The 25,399-nt window shown below is 38.3% G+C and overlaps 1 protein-coding gene across 4 annotated transcripts; it reads right to left on the reverse strand.

Annotated features, from left to right (window-relative positions):
* Positions 1-3,705: 3,705 nt before the first annotated feature.
* LOC121319985 (protein SCAF11-like) lies at positions 3,706-24,826 on the reverse strand. 4 transcript variants are annotated; one of them, XM_041258028.1, is made up of 15 exons: positions 24,598-24,826; positions 19,884-19,946; positions 19,012-19,175; positions 18,763-18,840; positions 14,592-14,698; positions 13,875-13,936; positions 13,369-13,430; positions 12,983-13,086; positions 12,473-12,589; positions 11,006-11,106; positions 7,882-10,308; positions 7,156-7,475; positions 5,382-5,585; positions 4,833-4,952; positions 3,706-4,230 (listed from the first exon to the last, which is right to left on the reverse strand). In XM_041258028.1, the coding sequence occupies exons 2-15, from the start codon at positions 19,924-19,926 to the stop codon at positions 4,111-4,113; spliced, it is 4,029 nt and encodes a 1,342-aa protein (XP_041113962.1). In that variant the 5' UTR covers positions 19,927-19,946; positions 24,598-24,826; the 3' UTR covers positions 3,706-4,110. The 4 variants fall into 4 exon arrangements, with proteins under 4 accessions (XP_041113962.1, XP_041113961.1, XP_041113960.1 ...); XM_041258027.1 differs by having other exon boundaries at positions 7,882-10,305; positions 13,869-13,936; XM_041258026.1 differs by having other exon boundaries at positions 13,869-13,936.
* Between the last annotated feature and the right edge of the window lie 573 nt (positions 24,827-25,399).

Genomic DNA, 25,399 nt, shown 5'->3' on the forward strand with positions numbered 1-25,399 from the left:
TTATTAGAGCCAGTTATAATTGTGGTTTGTGTTGTGAACTTTTGTCAGCTGCAAACTGTGTTAAGACCAGGAGAAGGTGGGGAGTGGAGTCATAATTCAACCTGCTAAAGCAACAAGGCAATATACTTGTGTTTTACAATGAAAAGTCTTAAAAGAAAAACAAAACATGTAATATCATAGTGAGATGTCTAAAGATTATAAATGGTGGGAACTTGTGCCACAGAATACTTATACCTACATCACCAATGAGTGTTCCTGATGCTGCCAGCTGTTAAGGAGAAAGTGTCCTGTAGAATATTGGAACCAACACATAACTTCATTGCATTAACATCATGCTTTTGATGCTGGCTGGCACTCGATGCAAGATGAAGATGGTTAATCAATCCACGTTTTTGGTTGCGATCTTATCAGTCCACACTATGACTATGAGCCAGTGTGTCATCGTGGACTGCATGGTGAGGTAATGCATATTAATTTCTGTCATAATACACATGCCACATTAACAGTGAGGATATTTTGATAGCTGCAAGCATCAACCACAGTCCAGATTTTTACACTAAAATGCAACAGATGAGTTTTCATGTACAGATACTAGTATTTATTCACAGAAACAATGCCAAAAATATTTATATGATTTAATTGCCCTTTGAGACAGCTGGTTCAGGTTTTTCAAAAGGAGAACAATGGGGTGTTAGGACAGCTTGTTAAATTTATTTAGAAATGTTGCTCACTAGTCACCTGGACTGTTGTTTTATTTTACAGCATATGAATGACATCAACTTCAGTACAACGTAGCTTAAAACAGCTGTACTGTAACCTCTTGGGCTTATTGTGACATGCTCATATCCAAAGATGCATTATTCTTAACCAATATAAAACTGAATTAAGGTCCTTCAATGTTTAAGATCATTTGTATTAACAGTGCACATTTATACTGTACTCTACAAATGGGACACAGCTCCACATTTACAAATACTGTGCTCTAAATATGAATGCTGCTCTTAAATATACAATAGAAATCTAACACTGGAGGTGCAGTGTCTTTTGTTAATGTATGCAGATAATGCAATACGCTTCACTGCAGTCTTATCACATTTAGTTATCTGTATAAAGTTACTTTGGCATACAACATCTAATGTATTTAAAAGTTATCTACATATTTACCAAAATCACTCTACAAGTTTATATAAATCTATTAATAGTTTGTTTCAAATGGTAATTTTCAAACTTGATTTAAATTCTCCATTTTGTTTCCTTTTGTGCACACATTGAATTGCATACTGTACAGGTGATATGACATTGCTAGTGTTTTTACCACATTGATACATCAGTTAAAGAACAAATACTATAGCAAACTTTGTTTTTATTCACTTTGTTTTTATTCACTTTGTTTTTTTATATGCCACCAACACCACATACACAATATTTTTATAGTACGTCACCAAGTACTTTTTTTTTTATACTTAAATGTTTCAATGGGTTGTGTTATTTCAAGTATTTATTAGTGATCATCTTTTATATTCTTAGTATTTGCATGCTGAAGTTGTGTAAAAAAAAAAACATTTAGTCCAACTTTGTAAACTTACAAAAACTGCTATTCAGAAACAGTTCACAGCACTGAAATAGTGTGGGATGTGGGTCAATCGCAGCTCCCGTCTCACATTACCAAGGTGATAACAAACATGAGGATTGCAATTGGAAATGATCACAGGCTATACACTGGTACCGGTTTTCAGTTAATGTAATGGAAGTGTCTTCAGCCACCTTAGATCATATCCATGCTTGTATTAAAGAAATCTAGTACTGAACCAGTCATGATTTTTCCTGAAAACATTTCAACAGCATCCATGGGACCTGGCTGTGTGGCAGGGAGCATTGTCCTGCTGGAAAAAACAGTCCTCAGAGTTGGGGAACATTGTCAGAGCAGAAGAAAGCAAGTTTTCTTCCAGGACAACCTTGTACTTGGCTTGATTCATGCGTCCTTCACAAAGACAAATCTGCCCAATTACAGCCTTGCTGAAGCACCCCCAGATCATCATCGATCCTCCACCACATTTCACAGTGCATGCGAGACACTGTGGCTTGTAGGCCTCTCCAGGTCTCCGTCTAACCATTAGACGACCAGGTGTTGGGCAAAGCTGAAAATTGGACTCATCAGAGAAGATTACCTTACTCCAGTCCTCTACGGTCCAATCCTTATGGTTTTTTGCAAACCTCAGCCTGGCTCTTCTTTGCTTCTCATTGATGAAGGGCTTTTTTCTAGCTTTGCACGACTTCAGCCCTGCCCCTAGGAGCCTGTTTCAAACCGTCCTCACCGTGCACTTCACCCCAACTGCTGTTTGCCCTTCTTTTTGTAGGTCACTTGATGTCATACTACGGTTGCTGAGTGTCATTCGAATGAGTTGGCGGTCATCCCGGTCACTGGAGAGTCATTTTCGCCCTCTGCCGGTCTGTAGCTTTGTTGTCCCCAATGTGTGCCTCTTGACCTTGTTCTTATGAACCGCCGTCTTTGAAATTTTAAGGATGGAAGCAACCCGACGCTCACTGTATCCCTCTGGCAGTAAAGCCAGAATTGAACCCTTCTTTTCCTCGCTCAAAACTTTCCTTTTCAACTCTTTGGGCATGGTCAAGTGTTGTTTTTTGATTCCAATTACTTTTGAGGTACTACTATCACTGTTTTGCCATCCAGCTGGTCCTATTGCAAGAGGATAGTGATGACCACAGGAGTGGTTTTTATACTTTTCCTCGTTAAATAAGATTTGGTTCAGGTGATCCCCTAATCAGTACCTCATTCAGTAGAATGAGGTGTGCCTGTGTTGGAATTCAACAGACACTGGAATGGAATGGCTGCCATACATGTAGAGATGCTGATTTAAGAAAATTTTGCAGTGGTCTCTTAATTTTTTCCAGAGCTGTGTGTATGTATGTGTGTGTATATATATATATATATATATATATATATATATATATATATATATATATATATATATATATATACATATACACACACACACACACACACTTTAGCATAGCAGAGAAGGTATTTAACAAAAATGAGAGTACACTTATCAGCATCAAATGACAACTAAAAATAAACTGCTTTGTTGTTAGAGTATTCAAAAACAGCAAACCACTCTATATCCAAGGAGAATCAAGGTCTAACAGGATACGATACTCCTCGACTACGTATTTCTATGATGCTATCTGAATAAGCTGGAAGCCAAACAATTGTAGCACGTTATTAAAAAAAATGAAAGTTTTCAGTTTATCAATTACTTTTCTTCTTCATTATATAGATAGACAGAAACAGAACTGGCACGACCTGAATATACAATACTATAAACACCACACATGAAACTTAATAAGCAGCATATTATTTATTGAATTGCTTTCTGGATAATAGTTACAGTGTCCACAGAGCACATGTTACAAAACAAAATTTAAGGTCAAATCAACTCCAGCTCATTGAACTGTTCTTTAGCTCTAGCAATCCTAAAATGCCTAACCTAGTTTGGGTACAATAAACCCTTGATCTGTTTCCGACATAACATGTACACATGGCGGTTAATCCTGCACTCAACTTTCCAGTTACCACTACGAATAACTATAAAGGCAACATGTTTACCTAAGCGTTCACTATTTAAAAAAACAAAAAAACAAAAAAAATCAGTGATAGAGAACTTTACCTAAACACTTAAGAAAAAACTTAAGTGTTTCACTCATGATAGATGAAACTCATGAAAACTGTACATACCTGTTCTGTACCAATACTGGCTACAACAGAAGAGCTTAAATAGATGCTCTTACTACTGCAAGTCAAAACGCTGTACAGCTTTTCATTCACACAAGACGACAACATTCTACAGGACCAGCAGGCTTTCCTTTAACCCTTTTATATCAGCAAATCAGTCATTTCAATGGTTTCAGCCCAATTTAAAAGGGTTAAGAAGTGAGTCTCCCTTTCTCTCATTTTAAACAAAATATGAAATCTACAGAAAATCTTTATTAACATTAGGTTGTCGATATCAAAACCTGATTTCCAGTCAGTTCTCAAAGTTTATATTAAATGTTACAGGTGGTAGAAACTGCACTACTGAGCCAAAGTCCTATTCAACATTTTCCATGGTCTTCTGCCTTATTCTTGCGGGCATGCTTGTATTTATCAACATATGCCTTAACCAGATTTGCCACTTTACCAGAGTTGACTTCTCCACTCTTGCTTTGACAAACCTGTAAAAATAAAGAACATGAAGATCCAATGTTATAATGTTGTTACCGTGGCCATATAATCCTCTATTATCCATTTATGAAACACCTCTATCATGTGTAAGGTTTGTTTAACCCCAACCTTCCTTACTAACAATCAAGACAGGCATACCTGGGGCATAGTGCAAACAGAATGGCAATAGGACTGAAAGGTATGAAATAAGCTGTCCGCTCACTTTTATTAGGACCTGTTTACCAGATTGGACTTGGCATCACCCTGGTAGGTGGCATGTTCTCCAGGTATAGCCTGGGTCTCTTGATATTCTGGAAGGTCGGACAAATTCCGAAGTTTACTTAAGTATCACTGTGGATCTGCTGCACTTGTACCCTTATGGTGATTGTCTTTCAAGACAATGCTAGAATCGTGCACAAACTGTTTCAAATTTCATATATTTTTCTAAATGTTATGCTTTAGGAGGAAAGGGTAATGCATTCCCTCCCAACTTACATACAATTAAGAGTAATAAATACAGTAACTGTTAAAAGGCTACCATTACATGCATTATATCCTAGGGTATTGCTTATAAATCAGGTGACATTCCAGTGATAAGCAGATCTTTACTTGCCTTTTCTACTGCTTTGCGGACAATCTCTTTATATTCATCCTTGGTAATATCCTTGTTTTGGTAATATGGTTTGATGGCCAGTTTCACTTCTTGTACAGCTTTTTCCTGAATTTGACATTTCTGTAAACAAATATACATAGGCAAAGGCCATGAGAGTTTGTGCTCTTTTTGACATCACTGATTACTGTATGCTAACAGTTGCTATAAAGTAAACCAGCTGTAGTCACTGAAAGTCTTGCTACCACATTACAGAACAAACAAGTGATGTGCATAAGGTTTCAGGAAAACCAAACATATTGCCCAATATATTTGTAATTTCACCAGAAGGCTAATAGCTCGTTTGTGCTCATGAAAACAGGACACACAGCTCAGTGTATCTATGGTTTTTTTAAATACTAAACATCAACATTAATCAATGTTTTAGCATAACCAGTCACTTACACTAAAGATTTAGACAATGTCTAATAACATTTTTTCTGTATCTTTTTTTCCTAGCAGCATGTATAGCTATAGCTTTCTTAACATATTTAGTTCTTTACATGTACATGCCTTTTCTTTCTTGGAACTGTCTGCATTTGCTTCAATTGTCACCGTTTCTTTACTCATAAAAGGTTTTCCAGCTGTGCTGGCCTGGGTTCTTGACGATGATAGAATTACATTAGCTGCTCCCTGAACTGCACTTCCCGGAGCTTTTGACGGCGCAGGCAAGAGAGGTGCACTGAACGTGTTCCCCCCCTGCGCACTGGTCACTACCTGTTTAAAAGAGCCACAATAAGTACAGATGAACTAAATAACCCTCAGAGAAAAGTTACAATACCGGCAGTTCAAGCACAAGCAGCAAGCTGTTACACGTGGTATCATTCACACCTACACAAAATAGCACAGGCATCAAAGAAGAAAAGAAAGGGGTACTTCCATTGTAATACAAGGAAAACTGCATACAATAGCAGCGCCAATCACTTTTTGTATTACATAAGGGAATTGTACATAATTCAAGAAATCAATTTTTTGAGATAAAACATGCTGTTCTATATCATAAATGAAGCCAAGTGTTACCCAGATGTATCTGTACTTGCAGTAATGGAAGAGTTTACTGAAGTATGCAGTGCTTTGTAATGTGGACTGAAAAGTTTCAAGTTCTCTATTAACTCATAAGATATTATAAATAGCATCCATGGACTTCATGACTGAAAAGAAAGTTACCCTAAATAAGGGCATTCGATTAACATACACTTCTTAGTATGGTGTTTGTCTTAAACACACTTGGTATACTCATTGAAGAGTACAAGTCAATCACAGCCATTACTGACATACACTGGCACAACAGTGCTATTGAATGAAGAATACTTAGCAAAGCACCAGATAAATTCCTTACATTCCTGTACATTGGTATGCATTGCAATATAATCATGAATATCAATCTGTAGTGTGTGTGTGTGTGTGTGTGTATTATTGCATAGTGTAATATCTACTGGCTGAGAGCACAGTCACAACCAAACCTTTAATAAGCAATTAAAGGTAATATCAATGGATAAATCATTCTAGTTTATTTTTTTGGGGAGGTGGCAGTAAGGATGTTCTTGTGCTCAGCAAGGGTCTTTTAGATGAACCTCTAGTCCGGGTTTTAAAACAAGGCTTTCACATTGTAGTCAAAGACTTGCTAACTGGAAGAAAGCGTTGTAGCGACGGTGATCGACAGGAAACGACATTACACATTGAAAACGAAAGCATCAGGAAAATAAACCACCAGGCATGTTCAGAATAATAATAATAATAATAATAATAATAATAATAATAATAATAATGCAAACTGATGTGTGTACTGCAAAGCGGTGGCTGACAAACTTGTTCCTTACTTCTTATATAAGCCTCTCATTCAGGCCAATTGGTTTTCTCAGTGTTTTGAGGCATGGCTAAAGTAGTGATAAGATCACCAAGAAGGGAAGGGACAGAATGCACCGGTAAACAACGAAGAACTAAGATTTAATAATTGGCAAAGCGCAGAGCACTTGACTGGTTAACCAAGTCTATAGTAGTACATACAATAGCGATGTTAGGAACCAGTGAACTTCTGCATTTTTCTAACTTACTTCTTTTCCTAAATATTCTGGTTAATGCCATTTACTGCTCAGTCAAAAGTGGTATTATTTAGACTTCATGTTATTGGTTAATTCCCTATTGTGAAGGCAAGTAGTAACGAAAATGAGGCGTTAAAACAGGTTTCACATGAGAAAAAATACATTTACCCGGAGCCAGTTTGCCACAAACAAAACCCAATATTAACAGATAATAAATCGCATGCAAAGTTGAATCTCTAGATTACCTGTGGTTGCTTTCCATCAGTTTGCGAGGCCATGAAGTTTGCTTGCTGAGATGGTGGAGGAGGAGGGGGTGGAGGAGGTAAACCCTGAGTGGCTGGAGCAGCTACCTGCAGGAGTGGCCCTCCTGAATGAATATGCACAGGTAACTGATGGGCCATGTTGAACGGATTGGGCTGCATATTCAATGTTGAGGGATGGACACCTACAGGGTATGGCAATATAGTCATTGGCTGCGGGATTACATTCAGCTGGTGATGCATCACATTTACAGGTAGCTGTTGGCCATCACTGGGTTGACTGGTTTGTTCACTGAAGTTTGGATCTAAAAATATAAACAAACAAACATGTTGTTACTCTGATTAGGGTTAAACACGTAATACACTGAGATTGCGTTGAATGTAAAACGGCTTTAGGTGACTATCTTGGCTAATTCTTAATCCTTTCATCACTAAAAAACAAATGTGGTTCAGACAATCAGAAACTAATGTATTTGATGAAGCAATCACTATCTGATTATGAAAGGTTGCTCCAAACCAGATAAATATTATTTCATAATGTGGTTTCTATTAGTAATAAAAAGGATACCTAACAGGGTCCTTTTTTTTGTTAAGTAATATACAACCAATTTATGCAGTGTTAAATTATACTTTACATTTTACAAACAAATCCAAGAGCAGCAGAATTATTATTTAAACATCCCCCAAAGTAAAAATGAAATTATTAAATACCTTGCACAGGTGTCTCTTCCTCTGGTTTCATCCATCCACCTTGTGAACCAGATAGGTTCCTTCCTCTTCTGGAATAGTAATTTTGCACATCAGCAGGTAGAGTCCTCCTTACAGCCCAGCTGGATGCAGAGGACCAGCCAGACCGATCTACAGGAGGCTCGGTTGTAAAGTCCTGTTCACCTTTTCGTCTATTCAGCCGATTCTCATTGAATCTGCTGTAAGAGTCATTCCCTGAATTGTTTGGTGTCCCTGAGAGAGAATTTCTAGATTGCCAACGGTTTTCCGATTGGTCTCCTTGTCCAAAACCACCTCTATACCCACCACGGCTACTCCCACTCCCACAATCTGATTTCCAACTTGGGCTAATATTACGGGTCCAGGAATCACCTCTTGGCCCATTATTTTTGTGTTCTTCCCATCTTGAATCATTTGATGTATCCAGATCAGCTTTTATTTTTTCTTTCACCCAGTCTGGATTTTCTGTTCTGCTCCTTTCAGATGGAATTTCAGTTCCTCCATTGTCAGATTCAGATGTTTCTTTGCCAAACAGATCACTTTGCCAATCCTGGTCATTTCTCCTGTGCCTATCATTGCCCCTGGAATTTCTCCAGTTGTCATTGGACCCCCTATCTCTTCTCCGAGGAGAATGACCACCCCTCTCAGCTCTGTCTGAAGAGGAAACTCTACCACGTGTTCTTGATCGGCTCCTTGAATGCCTCCTACCTCTTCTTTCTCCTCTCTCCCTGCTGCGCTCTCTTCTAGAACCATCATTTTTTTGTCCATCTTTGTCACTTTCTCTGTCTCTACTACGTGATCTAGACCTGCGTCTGGAAGCTGAAGGAGAGTCTCGACCCCTAGATCTAGATCTTGATCTTCTACGCTCTCTTTTACCTTGCCTCTTTGGAGACCAGGTAGTGGAAGGAGAATGAAACCGAGATCTGCGTTGCCGATTCTCTCTCTTTTCTGTCTCTCTTTGTTCAGTGGTAATCTCTGAAGTCTTCTCTTCGGATTTCTCATCCATTGTATTATTTTTTGCCATCTGGTTGACGGTATATGGTTTTATAGTCACAGAGTTGGTATTTTCAACCCCACCCCTCTGTTCTGTTTTTAATTCATGATCTCTGCTTGGCGAGTCACACTCCATTGACACCATCTCAGTGTTATCCTCAGAAAAATATTCTCTTGTTTTGTTTTCTCCACTTTCTGGGGATTCTGTCTCTTTGGAATCAGCATGGGCAGGATCTTTTTCTTCCAATGTTTTTACTTGTAAAACAGATTCCTCCAAATTGGTGGGTTCACCTGGCTCATCAGCTTTACTTCTACAGTCTATTGAATATTCTGTTTCAGAGTCATGCAATTCCTCCGGATCCCGCGGGTAGCTCCTAGGTTTTTGGTCTTCACTTTCTTTTTGTTTTTTAGTAGTACGTTCTTCAGTTTCAGATTCATTGTCCTCATTGACACTTTTAGCATCCAAGTTGCCAATTTCATCTGCAGGTGAGTAAGGCTGTTCACTGCTCTGGGAAACAGAGTCAGCTTTCTCAAGAGGACTTTTAGCCTCCAATTCCATGTCTTCCTCAGACGGTGGGGAAGGAGGCTCGCTGCAATCAGAATTAGCTTTCCCTATGGGACTTTTAGCTTCCAAGCTTCGTAAGTCCTCTTCTTTGGGTGATAAGGCACGCTCACTGCAGCAGGAGGCAGAGTCTTCCTTTTCCACAGGACCTTTGTCCTCAGAGTCTTCCAATTCATCTTCATCAGGCAACAATGGTGGTAGTTTTTTGCTAAATGGTTTAGCTTCTGGGTCCTCCTCCGCCTCCTCAGGTGAGAAAGGAAGGTTATTTTTCTCTGTCTCATCAGTGCTGCTATCTTCCATTCGGTCATTTCTGTTTATTGGCTCCATTGAGGTTTCAGGACTATTCTCTTCAGAGTGTCTGCTGGAGTTGCTGCTTTCAGCAGTTGCATTTAGTTCCTTGTCTGTAAGTGACACCTTTGAAAGTTCAGCTGCTCCTTTCTCCTCTGATGACTCCTCTTCAGCCATATGCTCCTCCTCATTTTCACTTTCCTCAGGACTATTGGAACAGTGTTTTTTAGAATTTGTAGCTACTCTGGTTTTTCTCTTAGTTGGACGCTCCTCTTTAGCACCTTGCTCGGTCCTTTTCTTTACAGTTTGCTTTTCAGGTTTTTTTGAAGCACCAGTTACTTTTGCGGGACTGTTTGTAAGCGATGTATCCGAGTCAGAGTGGTTAGACTGAGGAGAATTTGGATTTTGCGTTGGAGGAGACTCTTCAGTTTGGCTGTTTCTGGCAGATCTCCTTCTGTTTGTTGCATTCTCTGCTTTATTTTTTGAACCTTTTGTACCAGATGCTCTTGAAGTATTTTTTTTCTCTCCTCCCTTGGAACAGGTTACTACACACTCTTTGCCAATGACTTCTGCATGAACACAACGCACGTTAACATGCCATGTACACAAATATAAATATGCACAAAAGCTCTCTCCTTGACTGATGTAATCTATACGGTTCTAGACGGATTTGGCATGGTCAAATAAATTTTGACAGCTAAAAAAATAAATAAAATAACTTACATCACAGTTCCTAAAGTTCTCCATCACAAGCAACCTGCCCTCATTCATAGGACTAAAGGTCAGATTTTATATTCACCCATATATTTGAAACTGGGATTCTGAAACTGCATCACTTGTGTTATTACACCATGTAAAGTATATCAAGTAATTCTACAGACAGCTTTACACAGGATGGGACAAATTAGTTTTAAAAAATAAATTAACATCTTAAAGCATTTTTAGAAATTACTGGTATAACCCGAAGGCTATCTGGTCCTACTTTTTTCAGACGTCTACGACTCAGGCAGTAAATATAGGTAAAAAAGATTTTATTTTTATATATATATATATATATATATATATAGATATATATATAGATATATATATATATATATATATATTATTGTGCAGCACAATTCCTGAAATGTCACTAAAATATATATACTAATATATATATATATATAGATATCATATATATATATATTATGATGGTTATATATTATAATAATATATATAATGTTAATAATTAAAAAAATAATCATTCAAGGAAATAAAAACCCTCACCAAATTGTCCTGCAAAAGGATTTGCTGCAGAGGTAGCATCTGGTAATAGTGATCTCAAAGCAAACACGCCATTAAGCACCTCACAGGAATCAAAGCTTTGTCTGTAAGAAAATGATATTAAAAGGATGAAGTCATGTTCAAGTTCTCGGATGTAGACAAAGTGATACATTTTAAGCCAAGGAAAAATATGGAAAGTAACAATGATTTACATGAAAAGCTATACATAACCTCAACACTTAACTGTGAATAAAAGGATTACTAACTTCATAGCGTTTTGATAGTTGAGTAAAAATAGTCCTATAGGCCAGCTAGTCTCCATTTAAAAAAAAAAACAAAAAAAAGTATATATATATATATATACACATACATATATATATATATATATATATATATATACACACACATATAATCGTATTTGATAATGTTTGGTGAGCTAAATGTGAACATACTGTTTTATAAAACTTTGCTATTTGTGCACTATACCTTAAAACTGCTTGACATTTGTTATGTCATTTAGGCCCTATGTGTTATACGCGATGTGCCATTAAATTGACTGCCAATTCCTGAGGTTGACTGTCACTGTATATGACTAGTCAACGATTTGGTGCTACCCCTAACCGTGACAAATGAAAGGTTTACTTAACCCCCTGCAGTCCATTTATTCAGCGCCTCTCAGGCATGTCAGCTCTAACTTATTTTACACGCTCTATTTAAAAGTAATTTTAAGTAAAACAGGTTTAAAAGGCACTGCATATCACAAGGACACTCAGTCTCCTGCCCTGCTCCACTCCTTGTTCGTTGTATTTATTACGTATCTCTTCATAGCAGCGCATACTGATAAATCATCTTCTGATCACTCGATTTATCACCAAACTCCTCAATAATGCTATCCAAGTCATTATTTTATTACTATAACTTCTCACAAAAGCTTGGCAAATGTCAGCAATTTTCTTTGAGCGCTGGATACGGAAGCAGCTATCTTGTCCGTGGTGAAGGTACTATGTGTATTGCTCAGATCCATCTGTTTTTTCTTCTGGCCTCTCTCGGCCATTGAGAAATGTATAAACCCTTTCGGACTGGAAAGGGTTAATACATGAAGTAAACATGGATATTATGCTATTGGCGTGTTGCACTAGTGAGGTAAAACTTAAGACAAATGTTCTGACATGAAAATCAAGACTGCTGGAAGAAAACTGTATTCTATCCTCAGGAAATTCAAGACTAGATCACTACGACTTCCCATCTCAAACAAAAAAGATGTACTGAAACAAATTTTTTTCAAAAGTACTGATAAAAGTAGCATGCATAGCATCACATTTTCTTTCTCACTTAGAAATAAGCAATAAATATTAGAAAGATTTGATAACTGCAACACAAGTTTAAGCGTTTTACCCTACTGCACAACCTTTGTGCAGTAGGGTAATTTGAAGACAAGGAACGTGGGTTATATCCAGGCTGAAAGCTTACCTTACCAACCCGGCTGCTGTGAGAGAAGTGGAAACAGCCAGCCAAGGAAACATCTGTGCTTCCAGTCTGCACCTCTTCTGTCTAAAGTGGGGTTCATCTTCAACTATGAATTCTGCACTAGAAAACATAATTCCAGTGTAAAAAATATATTAACACCACACAGATGCCTCAACGTTTCACAATTTCAATTAACTGAGGAATTCAGTTAATTCACGGTAAGGCCAAGTTGACGGTAAACTGTACAAGTATCATATTTTCTTGTACTAGTAATTTTCTTTTCAATATTTCCATTTTTTTTTATGTGCAAGTCAGATCGGAATTTATACTGCAAGTTTTTCATAACACTCACCACCAAAAACAACGGGAAAAAGAAATTCAAGGAGAAATAAATTATATAATTTTTCAAGTAAGGATTATAGAGGGGAAACTCCAGGATTATTGTTGTCTGTGTGCACCTTTAAAAAAAAAAAACACTAAGAAAAGGACATGCCGCTATCAGAATAGACTAACCAATTCTCTTGATTTGCTACAGAGGTGCCACTGGTCTGGCCATTCGACGGAGAAATGCAGGAGAAATCTGTAACAGGTTGCTGTGAACAGGTCCTTCTACTGACCTATTAGCAAACAGATTAGAAATCAGATCTTTAGAGACCAAACAACCTCAAACACATTTCAAAACTTTTGTTATACACAACATCAATTGGCAAGATACTATGTTACTCAATAATATTTTTTTAGGAGAAAGAGCAGGCTTTGCACTCAATACTATTTTACTTAATGTTTTCCATAAATCCATGTTCAAAAGCCTGTGGCGTTACAACACAATTCTCATCCACTGCTTTGTTTTTAAATGAGCTTTTTAATAAAGATTAGAAGCAGACCTAATTGAAACAAACCTTATTCTTTCTTGCAGCTGTTGTAGAATCCTTTTGGTTTTTACAACAAACATAAGACTTATCTGGAAAACAAATAATGATTGAAAACAGTAGTGTGTGTTTTTGTTTGTTGTAGGTCGACATCAACAAAGGGGGTAGCACATAATACAAAACGGACTTGCTCACATTTGATTTGCAAAGATTTAGGGGATTAAATATTTGGAGGTAATAAACTAGCAAGATCCTGGATCAAGTGTTTAAACAGATTTTGAACTCAACAAAAAGATTAAAAATAAATAAATGAATAAATAAAAACACGGGACTACTAATCTCTGCACTAGAAAACCAGAACGCTGCAAAGAATAAACAAACAAAGCCTCAGCGTGGCTGTTTTACTAAAGTCAAATATCCCCTTCAATGGTACAGTTAGCTTTATATAGCCTACTTCACAGTACATAAACTTTACACACATTTAAATAAATTGAACCAATGAGTAAAACAAATAAATAAAATAATCGTACATGTACATTTTCTCTCATAATCTTCCAAACAAGACTTGGGACACAGAGGCCTTCTTGAATACTTTCCCCTAAAAAAAAAATAAAATACAAATGACATTAACACATTATTCTAAATATAGACAAAAGTGTAATAAACAAGTCGACCACCATGATCTACCTATAAAGCATGCATAGTATAAAACATTATTAGAAGTAGCTCTGCATAATAAAAAAAATTAAAAATAAAACAAACACACATACACATATAGTTCAATATATTGCATTGAACTATCCCAACCAATCACAAGACCAAAGCATAAGTAAGCCACAATGACTTTGATAAGGGCTAACAGATGGCTCTTGACCATACATGGATCGCTGAGCTCCACCACACAGCTCTTTTGAAGAATCACATTATTGTTTTTTAATGGGTTTGAAGACAGAAACAACCTGTAATCTTAGATAGAAACAGGTGCAGTCAATTCAGCAAATTGATGATGCATTTTAAGAATGCAACATGTTAAATAAAACAGGAAACTACTAAAGCTGTAGTCTTAGTGTAGATTCTACTGTTTAGGTCAGCTTTTTCATAAACTAAACTGGAATTTCAAGTTTCATCACAATTGCTTACCAGATATCATACTATATCCAAGGAGCTGAACACCCAACTTACATCCTGGCTCTACTTCTTTGTGCCAGTGAAACTAATTAGTGAGTACAGTAGGAATTAATTCAGTATCCCACCTTGATGTGCCGTTGCAATATGACAAGCAGCCTTTTCTTTTTTCTTTCTCTTTGTTGCAGCTACATTCCTGTAGCTCTGTTTTATTCACTTTTTTCTTTACTGGAATCTGAAATGTGCATTAGACAAAGCTTCTCAGGACATCAAAGATGACTTTCAAGACGAACAGATCTAAATGATATTCTTCAATGTATTTATCCAAGACCACTGGCCATCTTTCTTGCGGAATAAAAATATGAAAACATAATTTAAGAATAAAGCTGTATCCACACTGGAGTCAAATAGGAGTACCCACAGCAGCAGCAAACAACGTCGCTTTGAGAACCTGTTTCTGTTTTTTTTTCGTTGCACAACTGGGATGAAACTGACCAATCAGAAGCAAAGTAACACCCTTGACACATGTCAAACACATGTCATGCCTTAAAACAAGTTCATTATGGATGACGAAAAGTTAATTTATGAGGTGTAGCAGTATCCATCATTATATGAAACTGAACAACTGCATAGACATCCAGAAAAAAGACAATGCCTGGTTGGGTTGCAGGTGGTGCATTTAGCAGCACTGACATTTTCTTTCCAAAGTTGCATAAAAATAGGTTTATTAAATCAGCAAAAATAAACAGGACCATACATGCAGTCTACATATCCTGCATTTAAATGAAAAATATTAACTTTTGCTGGGTTTTCAAAATGACACAAAAAAGGTCCCACATTCAAACAACTTAAAATGTGACCTAATTTTAACCCATGGCTTTTTTATGGTTTGTTTGTTTTTATGATAAATAACGTTTTGTTCATTTTGTTCCATGGAACAAATCCGTGACAAGAAGGTCTTTACATATGCATAAAGTGATGTTTTGTGGAGATTCACCAAACAAACAAAAATATTATCGAGGTTCTACTATTCTATCTGTTGTAAAACAAAGCTGGCAATACGTTTGTCCAACTAACCTCTCCCTGTCAACTCCTGACAATTGTACTGTACTGTCCCCCTGGACCTCTCGCTCATGAAGTTGACCATCTCCTCTCCTCCCACCCCTCTCTGCTGTCCTGTTGGGTGATTTCAATATCCATCTCTCCAACCCTACCCACAGATTCCTTCCTCTCCTTGAACTTCTCTTTCCATCCCCTCCTACCCACAAAGCTGGCCAGCAACTGGACTTCACCTTCTCCAGGGCCTGCTGTCCCTCCACCCTCTGTCAACTTTCTAGACCGCTCTGATCACTATAGCATCTCTTTTTTTGTCTCTCCCTACCCCACCTACCGCCGTAACCTCCGCGCTCTCCCCGTCATTGCCTCCACCGCTCACCTCAATCCCAGCGACAACTCCTCTCAACTCTGTATAGACTCTGCTACCTCTACCCTCTTCTCCCTCACCTCCTCCATTTATCCCCTCACCTTCCAACCTGCCCGCCCCTCCCCTGGCTCTACTGTGCTCCGTGCGGCAAGAACAGAACTGCGTTCTGTTGAAAAGAAATGGAAGAGAACCAAACTCCCTGCTGCCCTAGACCTCTACCACTCCCTCTTCTTCTCAACGCTCCTATTTCCAATCTATTATCCAATCCTCCACTAACCCCCGAAAACTATTCTCTACCTTCTCCTCACTCCTCCCCCCTCTTCCCTCTTCTATCTCTTCTGACACCTTTGCCTCTTTCTTCTCTAAAATCTCTGCTATCTGCAAACACTTTAATACCTCTCCCTCCCCTTCCACTCCTACCCCAGCAGCCTGTCTCCCCTACTAACTCACCCTCCTTCTCTCCCCTCTCAGACGTTGACCTCTCCCTCCTCCTCCAGGGCCACAAACCCACCACGTGCACCCTGGACCCCCTCCCCAACCAACTCTTTCAAGCTGCTGCCCCTGCTTTACTCCCCTTAATCTCCTCCTTTCTCAACACTTCTCTCTTCTCTAGCCTCTTTCCTTCTGCCTTCAAACAAGCCTCCTCACCCCCTCCTCAAAAAACTTACCCTTGACTCCACCTCCCTCCAGAACTACAGTCCTGTCTCCCTTTTACCCTTCCTCTCTAAAACCCTTGAGTGGGAAGTACACCACCAGCTCTCTGCTTTCCTGTCTAACCACTCTCTGCTTACTCCACTAAAGTGGCTCTCCTGTCTGTCACTTGTTCACTAAACTCTGCCTGTGCTGGCTCTCTCCTCTGTCCTAATTCTCCTCGATCTCTCTGCTGCCTTTGACACTGTCAATCACTCTATTCTCCTAACCTCTCTTGCCGACCTGGGAAACTCTGGCCTGCTTTGGCCTGGTTCTCCTCCTACCTCTCCGACCACACCTGCCAGGTAACCTGGCGCGGCTCAACCTCCACACCTCACCCTCTCTCAACCCCCAAGGATCAGTCTTGGGTCCTCTCCTATTCTCTCTCTACACCCGCTCCCTGGGCCCCCTCATCGCATCCTATGGTTTCTCATACCATTTCCATGCTGATGATGCTCAGATCTTCCTGTCCTTCCCCTTCTCTAACCCCATCATCCCCTCCGATATCTCTACCTGTCTGTCTGCTATCTCCTCCTGGATGAACTCTCATCACCTCAAATTCAACCTCTGAAATCTGATCGCCTTTTCTTCCCCTCCTCTGATCTCTCTATCTCCATTCCCCTGGAATCTACCATGATCTCTCCCTCCTCCTCAGCCAAAAACCTCGCAGTAACCCTGGACCCCTGCCTGTCCTGCTCCCAGCACATCTCCACTCTAGTATGCACCTGTCGTTTCTTCCTGAACAACATACGAGGAATCAGGCCCTTCCTCACCAACTACTCCATGCAACTCCTTGTCCAGGCCCTGGTACTCTCCCACCTAGACTACTGCAACTCTCTCCTGATCGGCCTCCCTGCGTCTGCCACCCGTCCACTCCAGCTCATCCAGAACTCCACTGCTTGCCTGGTGTTCTCTCTGCCTCGCTTCTCCCACACTACTCCACTGGCTCCCGATCACCACTCGCATCCGGTTCAAGACTTGTACTCGCCTACCGATTACTTTAGCAGCCTGCACCCACCTACCTCCAGACCCTCATCTCTCCCTACACCCCCACCCGACCTCTCCGCCTGCACTAGAAGACTGTTGTACCTCCTCTACGCTCCTCTGCCTCCAGAGCCCGCTCCTTCTCCACCCTCGCCCCGCAGTGGTGCAACGAACCTTCCTACAAATGTTAGGACTGCCCAGTCCCTGACTAACTTCCGGCGCCTCCTCAAGACACACCTCTTCAGACAACACCTGTAAAACTCAACTCTTCCCTTTTGGACAATATAGCACTCTGCCTTTAATACACTTTAACTTGCACTTATCTGCTCCCTATTTTACTGTATTTAATCCTGCTCTGAACCCAATCTGTAGTATTTTCTATTTCACCTGCACTCGTATCTAACCCTGATGTAACTATCAACACTTCTCTGCCCCAAAATCTAATTGTATTGTGTTTTGTATTTGCTCTTATTAAGACTGAAGTCATTGTATTTTGTATCTTGCTCTTAATTGTACCGTAATTCTTGATATGTATTTTTGTATACAACTGTAAGTGGCCCCGAGTAAGGGTGTCTGCTAAGAAAGAAATAAATAATATGTGACACATCACAACTGCTGGATATATAGGGATGCTCAATAACTCTGATCTATAGGTTTTACAAGTCCAACCTTTATTTTACAACAGAGTTGCTGGAGGTCAGGATGGTAACCTTTTATCAAAACAAGACGGGCGGGGTCATGTATTTCCAGTCTTTTGGATCGTTTCCAAGTCGTGTTTGGTGCGGACTGACATTCGGCGACTTCGCTCGCGTCGCTCTGTCCAGTGTGGATGCAGCCTTACATTTCAACAATTTACCCCCTATCTTTATAAAGTAATTGTTTAGTTATAAAGTTGGTGTTGAACAAGTTAAACAGAGTAATTAATGCAAGACTACTTGAAACCCTGCTACAAATGTGGTCACTGATACTGGCCACCGTTTAAATCTTCAAAAGAAAGGGACTATGAAAACCACCATCTAGAACAGTGTGTGTGATTCTCTTCAGAATAATTACCTTTAAAAAATTAAATAAACAAAAGTAAAATGCCAGTTTGACTTAGTTTTTTTTTTTTTAATTTATATTTAACATTGATGCCATTTATATCACCATTTAGATCAATTGAACAGACCCCACTACCTCATAGCATGTAGGCTGACACTAACCTTCATGCAGCCCAGTACACGATCTTGTTTGTAAATTGCTTGGAAAGGCTTACGGTCAATAGGGCAGGAAGTGACAGTCTGAAAGGCAGAGGTGTTACATTACAAAGTGCAATTCCATGTGCAAAAGACATGTTCATACCCTTCATTGTGATGGCTACGATCTACTGTAATATACACCCAACATGCAGACACAATGTGTAAAAACACCACACTGTTCCATAATAATACAGAGAATTGTAGGAAACTTACTTCTGCCCATTTCAGAATACAGCTTAGGCAGAAGACATGACAGCAGTTCTCAGGGAGAGCCAACTCCTGCTGCAAGAGGAGGTTGAGACAGATGGGACACCTGTCTACTTCTTCATTCACTGCAACAGCACTATCATTATCCTCCTGTCTACTCTTTTTTTCACCTGTTGGTAAAGAAGTCAAAAAGATTGAAATCCTCCCCCCGCAGGGAAAAGAACAAACAGTCATTAAGATGAAATAAAATATTATAAAAACTGCACAAGTATCTATGAGATGGCTCTTGAGACTGATGAGGCTACAGAAATCCTAAATATGGGTTTGATGTTTTTAATGTGTTTGAAAAGACTGCAAGGACAATACAGCTTTAAACATACAGCTTTTAATGTGCAGAAAACTACTGAAGCAGTGCCTGAACGTAGTTGCTACTAGAGTCTGCTTTCTTTTTGTTGCAATATTTCTTATTTATGTGTGTCTATAGGAACCCATGTCACCTGTGAGACTTGTTTAGCCAAAAGTAGGCCAGCACCACTGTACAGTATGTGCATGAGTAAGCAAACTATACTGTATACCTCATGCAGTTACACAAACTCAGTGTTAACCCTTTTTTGTGTGCCTAATATAGTTAGCAATCAACAACATCAAGTGATGGAAAAGACATTCCTTTGTGTGCGGTATGCAACAAAGGAGTTAATGTGTAGCATAAAACCGAGCTCGGTAGCATCATTTTTAAATCCTGGCCACTGTAGTGGCTACTACTTCTTAAAAATAAATAAATAAATACATTGTGTAAAATTATTCAAAACAAGGTCACATGAGTAACTTCCAGGGCAGCACAGGTTAAAAAAAAAAAAAAAAGCCACCAACACGCTCACCATTATCTCTTCCATCTGAAGTCTTTGGCTTGTTGCTTCTCATTTCAGGTCGCTAGAGGCACGCTGTCAAAGAAAAGGTAAACAGCTGAAGACAATGGTATGACTGAATGAATTAAAAGTAAAAACAACTCTCAATTTAACTAACATAAATTAAAATGCAATAAAAACACATTAGCTCTCTTTACACTCACCTTTGTAAGCGCTGCGCAACACTTGCAATGGTGTAAACAGTGTGTGTGGACACAATGGGTTCCCTATCACAGTAGTGCAAGTGTTTCACTCAAAAAGGTGCCGAATGAAAACTGATCAGCTATGGAAGCAAGCAACTGCAGACGCTCTGCGTAATGAATCCAGGGTAGAATACATGTGCTGTATGTTATTTTGTGTAGGTGATCAGTTTGGGTGTTCAAGTGTAACCAATGGAAACTGGTGAATAACAGTTTTAAAACTGTACTATAAGCAATCAAGATTATGATTCAAAGCCTGTATTTCAGTTACTTTCAATTTCAAACTGGGAGGAATAATATTCAAGAATCTTAGAGGAGACCACTAGGGGTATGACAATAGACTAGTCACAATACCACAGCAAAAAAATAGTCGCAACTTGCAAAAAAAAAAAAAAAACAACTTGTTTACGCTATTATAAAGTAGCCTACTTTATTTAAAAGCTTTGTTAAGTAACAGCTTGGAGTTTAAAAGAAGCGTGCATCTTGTGCTTAAATGTTTTAGTGAATTATAAAACACAGCCTGTATGCCTGTTTGAAGGGATTGCAGATGAGACGAGTGTGACTGCTGAATTAGAATGACAGCTGGTTAATGCAGGAATATAAACAGCAATAGTGAGTAAAGGTTACACAGGGACAAAATCCTCTCACACTTAAGAACACATACTACATGAATAAAGTAGTGTTAGGATCTTCCTTTGTACAGTACTTCGATCTATAATACTACTGTATAAATACAGAAAAAAACTGCCATATTGCAATACTGAAAGTGAATACTAGAAGGAGGATTCACATGGTCTATGCATTAAACAGATTACACTATAATTAATACATTATTGCCACATAACCAACTACTCTTGTTAAACCAGTCTTTTCCATTGTAAATGCCCAAGTTGTGTCGTATTCTAAATATTTCACTGCATGTAAACATGGGACAGTGATAGCACGCGTATGTACAAACGATCCAACACGTTAATATAGCAACTGAAGTAATAAAATACAGCAGAGGTTTGCATGTCCCTTTGAAAATGTCAGACAGCAAGTACTTTAGATTAGACTAGTTAATATGTTTTCAAATGCTTGTTTTAGTTTGTAAATGATTGTGACATCGTTTATCTGTTGTCAACAGAACTGTAAACATTGTAAGTGCTGGAGAAGTTCAGTGTCTTTGAAGCAGACATAAAGTAGTCTATTTCAATACTGCACATTTCATTGTACTAAAGTCTAATAAGGTCCATGGTTGGTACAGTTTCAGAAAAATGTGTGAAAGCAGCTAGATAGACTTTCAGTGCTTTACTAAACTAAAACAATTTCTAAACAAAACTACAGTACAGATCAAACATACGGTATGCTGAAATTTTTATACAAGAATAAAATTCACTGTATACATGTTAGAGGCGGGCATGGGTAGAAAATCCGGAACCGGGCACCCACCGTGAAAAACACCCGGGTACCCGGATCTTTTTCATGTAACGATTAAAAAAAACAACGCCTTTTTCAGTACTGGAAACACTGAAATAACAACAACAACAACAACAATAAAAAAAAGTCATTCATTTCTCGTTTCTTATAAAGACGCCAACATACCTGTATTTTGTTCATCGTGATTTTCTTTTGAAACTTCTCCAATCACATGAAAATAATTTGTCATTTTCCTAATATTGGTGTAACAAGTTTTCAAACTTGTCTGGAAACGGTGGCCATCGCACTGATAAATATTGGTGGGGTATGGGATTTGTAGTTTTCAATGTGTGATTAACAGTGGGCACAGGGCACCAATAAACTATATTCCCAGAGTACATTACGACTGAGCTATCTGTGTGTGTGTGTGTTTTTTTTTTAATGTTTTATACTGTCAGCTAAAAAATTAATGTTTACTTTGTATTGTCCTGCTTTAGGAATTTCTAGTGGCAAACGTGCGCCTAAATTAAAATTTATGTCCGCACAAGCACATTTTTTAGTCGCATATGTGACCAAATTAGCCACAGTTAATACTATTGAGATACATATTAATACATTGCATCCCTCCTGCAGAATTCCAGAGGCTGGTAGACTCTATGCCACGGTGCATACAGGCCGTACTGGCTGCACGTGGTGGCCCAACACCCTATTCAGTGACTTTACATTGGTGTTGCCATTTTTTTGTCCACTACCCGTATGTTCACGTGACCTTCATTCTCATCATGTGGAATACCTTTCTAATGAATGTCCATGCAAAGCTGTTAAATTCAGGCAAGAAATTCCCAAGAGAAAGTGTTTCATTGCTCACAAGTTTTGACAAATCAAACGAAAATGTTTAAAGGATTTTAGATATTTTGGGAATCCAACAGAATGAGATACTAAAAACCTATTTTATCAGCTAGCTTCCACGACTGTTTTGTATTTTGTAGGCATCATATTATACATTATAAAAAACACAGCTCTCGCAACACGAAGTTGCAAAAGTTTTGCTGGAAATTTCAGGTTGTAAAGTACAACATTTTCCACCTGAAATTGTCCTTGGTCTCAAGCCTTAAACTTTTCACTTAGTTACAAATCTTTTCTGACTACACAAACTAAGCACAATATACTAGAAAGAAAGAAAACATTTAAGTTACTCATAGTAAAGCAGAGTTTTTACTACTGCAAGAACAAAAGACACACAAGCTTAATTGAATTCAAGCTTGGGTCAATGTCTGCACACTACTGTAAATTTGGAGCAAGGATTTACCAACTTTAAAGCCAGACAGTCACTTTGCAAGATTTTAACACACATCATAATGTCAATGTGTTGAATAAAATTACTTTAAACAAATATTCACTGCATGACAGCAAATACAAAAACAATGCAATTAATCGCCCAATTCCAGAAGCTTTTCCTTACTTTTGTGCCCCCCAAAAACTTTTTCAGAAAAGTGTCAACAAAATCATAAAATTGTTAAGACAATTTAAAATAAACAAAGAACATGTGTTCTGACTCTCAGGTATTCATTCTGCAGTGGTAGGGTTGTCAAATGATTGACATCACTATTTTAAGACTTTTAAAGCTATTTCTCAGTTAGGGTAGCATGCTCACCACCAAAAGATAAATGCTTACAAGCTTATGTTTTCTTATTCTTTTAAAACATATACCGACATTACTCATTTCAATCAGAAGAATAAGGTGGGTTCATTTGACTTGGAATGATCCCACTGCAGTGTAGGCACTGTATTAAAGATAACAAGCAGATATGCTGTAATATGACACATGGTTTCACAATATTACCACTTGTTTGGAATATTTATTTGAAATTCAAAATGTTGAGGCTTAGCTAATGCTTTAGTTTGTCTTGTAGATAATTTTAACTGTAGATACTGCAATTTAACTTTTATTACTAGAAAAGCCAAGTACTTTGTTAGTGGCAGGCAATGCTGGTTGAAAATTGGTTGCACTCCAATTTAGCTCAAAAACAATGTGTAGAACTAGATATTTGGAATACGTCTACATTTCTAAATGTAATTAAATGAATTCAGTCTTGACAAATTTGAACATAAACAATGTTAAACTCTGCCATTGTATGTTGCTAGTAGGAAGTAGTATTTGATTTAAATACAAGATATGATTGGCCTTTACTACGACTAGTGCCAATCAGAGACAACCAGTAACGTAGACCTAGGCCTCTTTAACTACAAATCGTAATATCAATGAAAGCGAAACAGTTTTGTTTTCAGTATTGTGATTAAAACTAGTTTGACTGTGGTACTGTAACTGGTGGTGAACAAAATGGTCATGGACAATATATCAAAGTGAAGGATAGAGTAGCAGTTTGGATGTACTACTGCTGCTCCGTCTGACAAAATCCAGTTTGTTTACAGAACACTCCCCCCTTCACAGAAACATCAGAATTTCTTACAGCTTTAAGAAAAAAAAAAAAAAAAGGCAACAGACAACGCAAATGGCTGAATGTCTGTCAAAATTAATCAGGGAAAACACCATAACTAAGGCTTAAAATCGCAGTTAATTATCCCGTGCTCATTCAACCAAGGTTGAGCAAAACATTGCTCATCTCAGTCATGAATGTGCGCAGTGATGCTGCCTCTGCAAGACGAGAGTCTACACACACGGCTATGAATGAACTATTTGGATACATTTTACTCCACACAATGAAGGATTCAAGAGATTTTCAATTTGATCAGACGGTTACTATATATAGATAGTAAATGCGGTTTAAACTTTGACTTTTGCCAGTGCCACATGTAAACTAATATGACCATTCAACTACTAAGGCCCAAACTTTGCACCTCGGAACTTTCGAAATATGATCTACCGTTTCTAGACACACCTAGCCTAAAATTGTATTAGGTCAACCCCCAAGATTTAATTTTGATCAATTTTACAACACCGTAGTCTGGTTTCATAACAAAAGCAATCCATAACAATGTGATCTTATACTAGAGCGAAGTTCTCCTACCAGTTGAAAACGCCACACTTTTTTTTTTTTTTTTTTTTTTTTTTTAATTCTTTCACTTACCCTTTTGAAAAGGCTGATGATTCGGGTACAAAACGCTGTCTCAAATTATCGAGGAGTCAACATGAAGTCACTCTCTCGTCTTAAGTCACTGTATTTCCGGGGATCAGTCCCCCTAGGCTGCGGGAAATCAAACTGAATTTCCCCGATTCGAGTGTACGGAAGGCTCGGTGTTGATTTGTGAGCGTCTCGGCCACATGTCGGTGAGTCCAGTGTGTTTACTTTCTTCCGCAGGGTGTCGCTGTGACTGTTTTGTCTCTGTTTTTCTCTGTTGCGATTTTCGTTGTTCGTGAAAGAGGGTTGTAAAGAAACAACATAATGGGAAATGTAGTCCTGTGGTAAGGTGCAACAACTTAGAAGCGTCGTTTGAAACATACAACAACGGCGACCTCTGCTGTTTACATATGCTATCTTTATCAAGAACATTATTTGTTCGTTTTTTAATGTATTTGTTATATAACAGACAATGTTCATACATATCGCTAATATCAATGACTCTGATGACACTTCTTCTAATGACATTGGATGTGGCCCAATTCAACTGGATTATTCCATCAATATTCCAAGTGTACCAAAATTCAGAATGTTGAGAGCCCGAATCTCAACGCATACCTGTCTAGAGACTCATTATGTGTTCATGCAATCTGTTGCATAATGTCATCGTAGGGAATAATAATAATAATAATAATAATAATAATAATAATAATAATAATAATAATAATAATAATAATGTACACCCAGCTGAGCATAATAAGGCTGTAATTCTATCAAGGGTGTCTGGTGACATATACCAGAAGCTAGCTCG

Source organism: Polyodon spathula, chromosome 8 (assembly GCF_017654505.1).
Source record: "Polyodon spathula isolate WHYD16114869_AA chromosome 8, ASM1765450v1, whole genome shotgun sequence".
Lineage (NCBI taxonomy): Eukaryota > Metazoa > Chordata > Actinopteri > Acipenseriformes > Polyodontidae > Polyodon > Polyodon spathula.

What these genes read in the sequence shown, in the direction of transcription:
- LOC121319985 (XM_041258026.1), bottom strand. Translation starts at nt 19,926, where the DNA reads ATGAGAAGCAACAAGCCAAAGACTTCAGATGGAAGAGATAATG. An exon ending in TCCTTTTGCAGGACAATTTG is followed by an intron (nt 10,309 to 11,005) that starts GTGAGGGTTTTT and finishes GTGTTCATGCAG; the next exon opens with AAGTCATTGGCAAAGAGTGT. An exon ending in TCCGCAAAGCAGTAGAAAAG is followed by an intron (nt 4,231 to 4,832) that starts GCAAGTAAAGAT and finishes TTATTTTTACAG; the next exon opens with GTTTGTCAAAGCAAGAGTGG.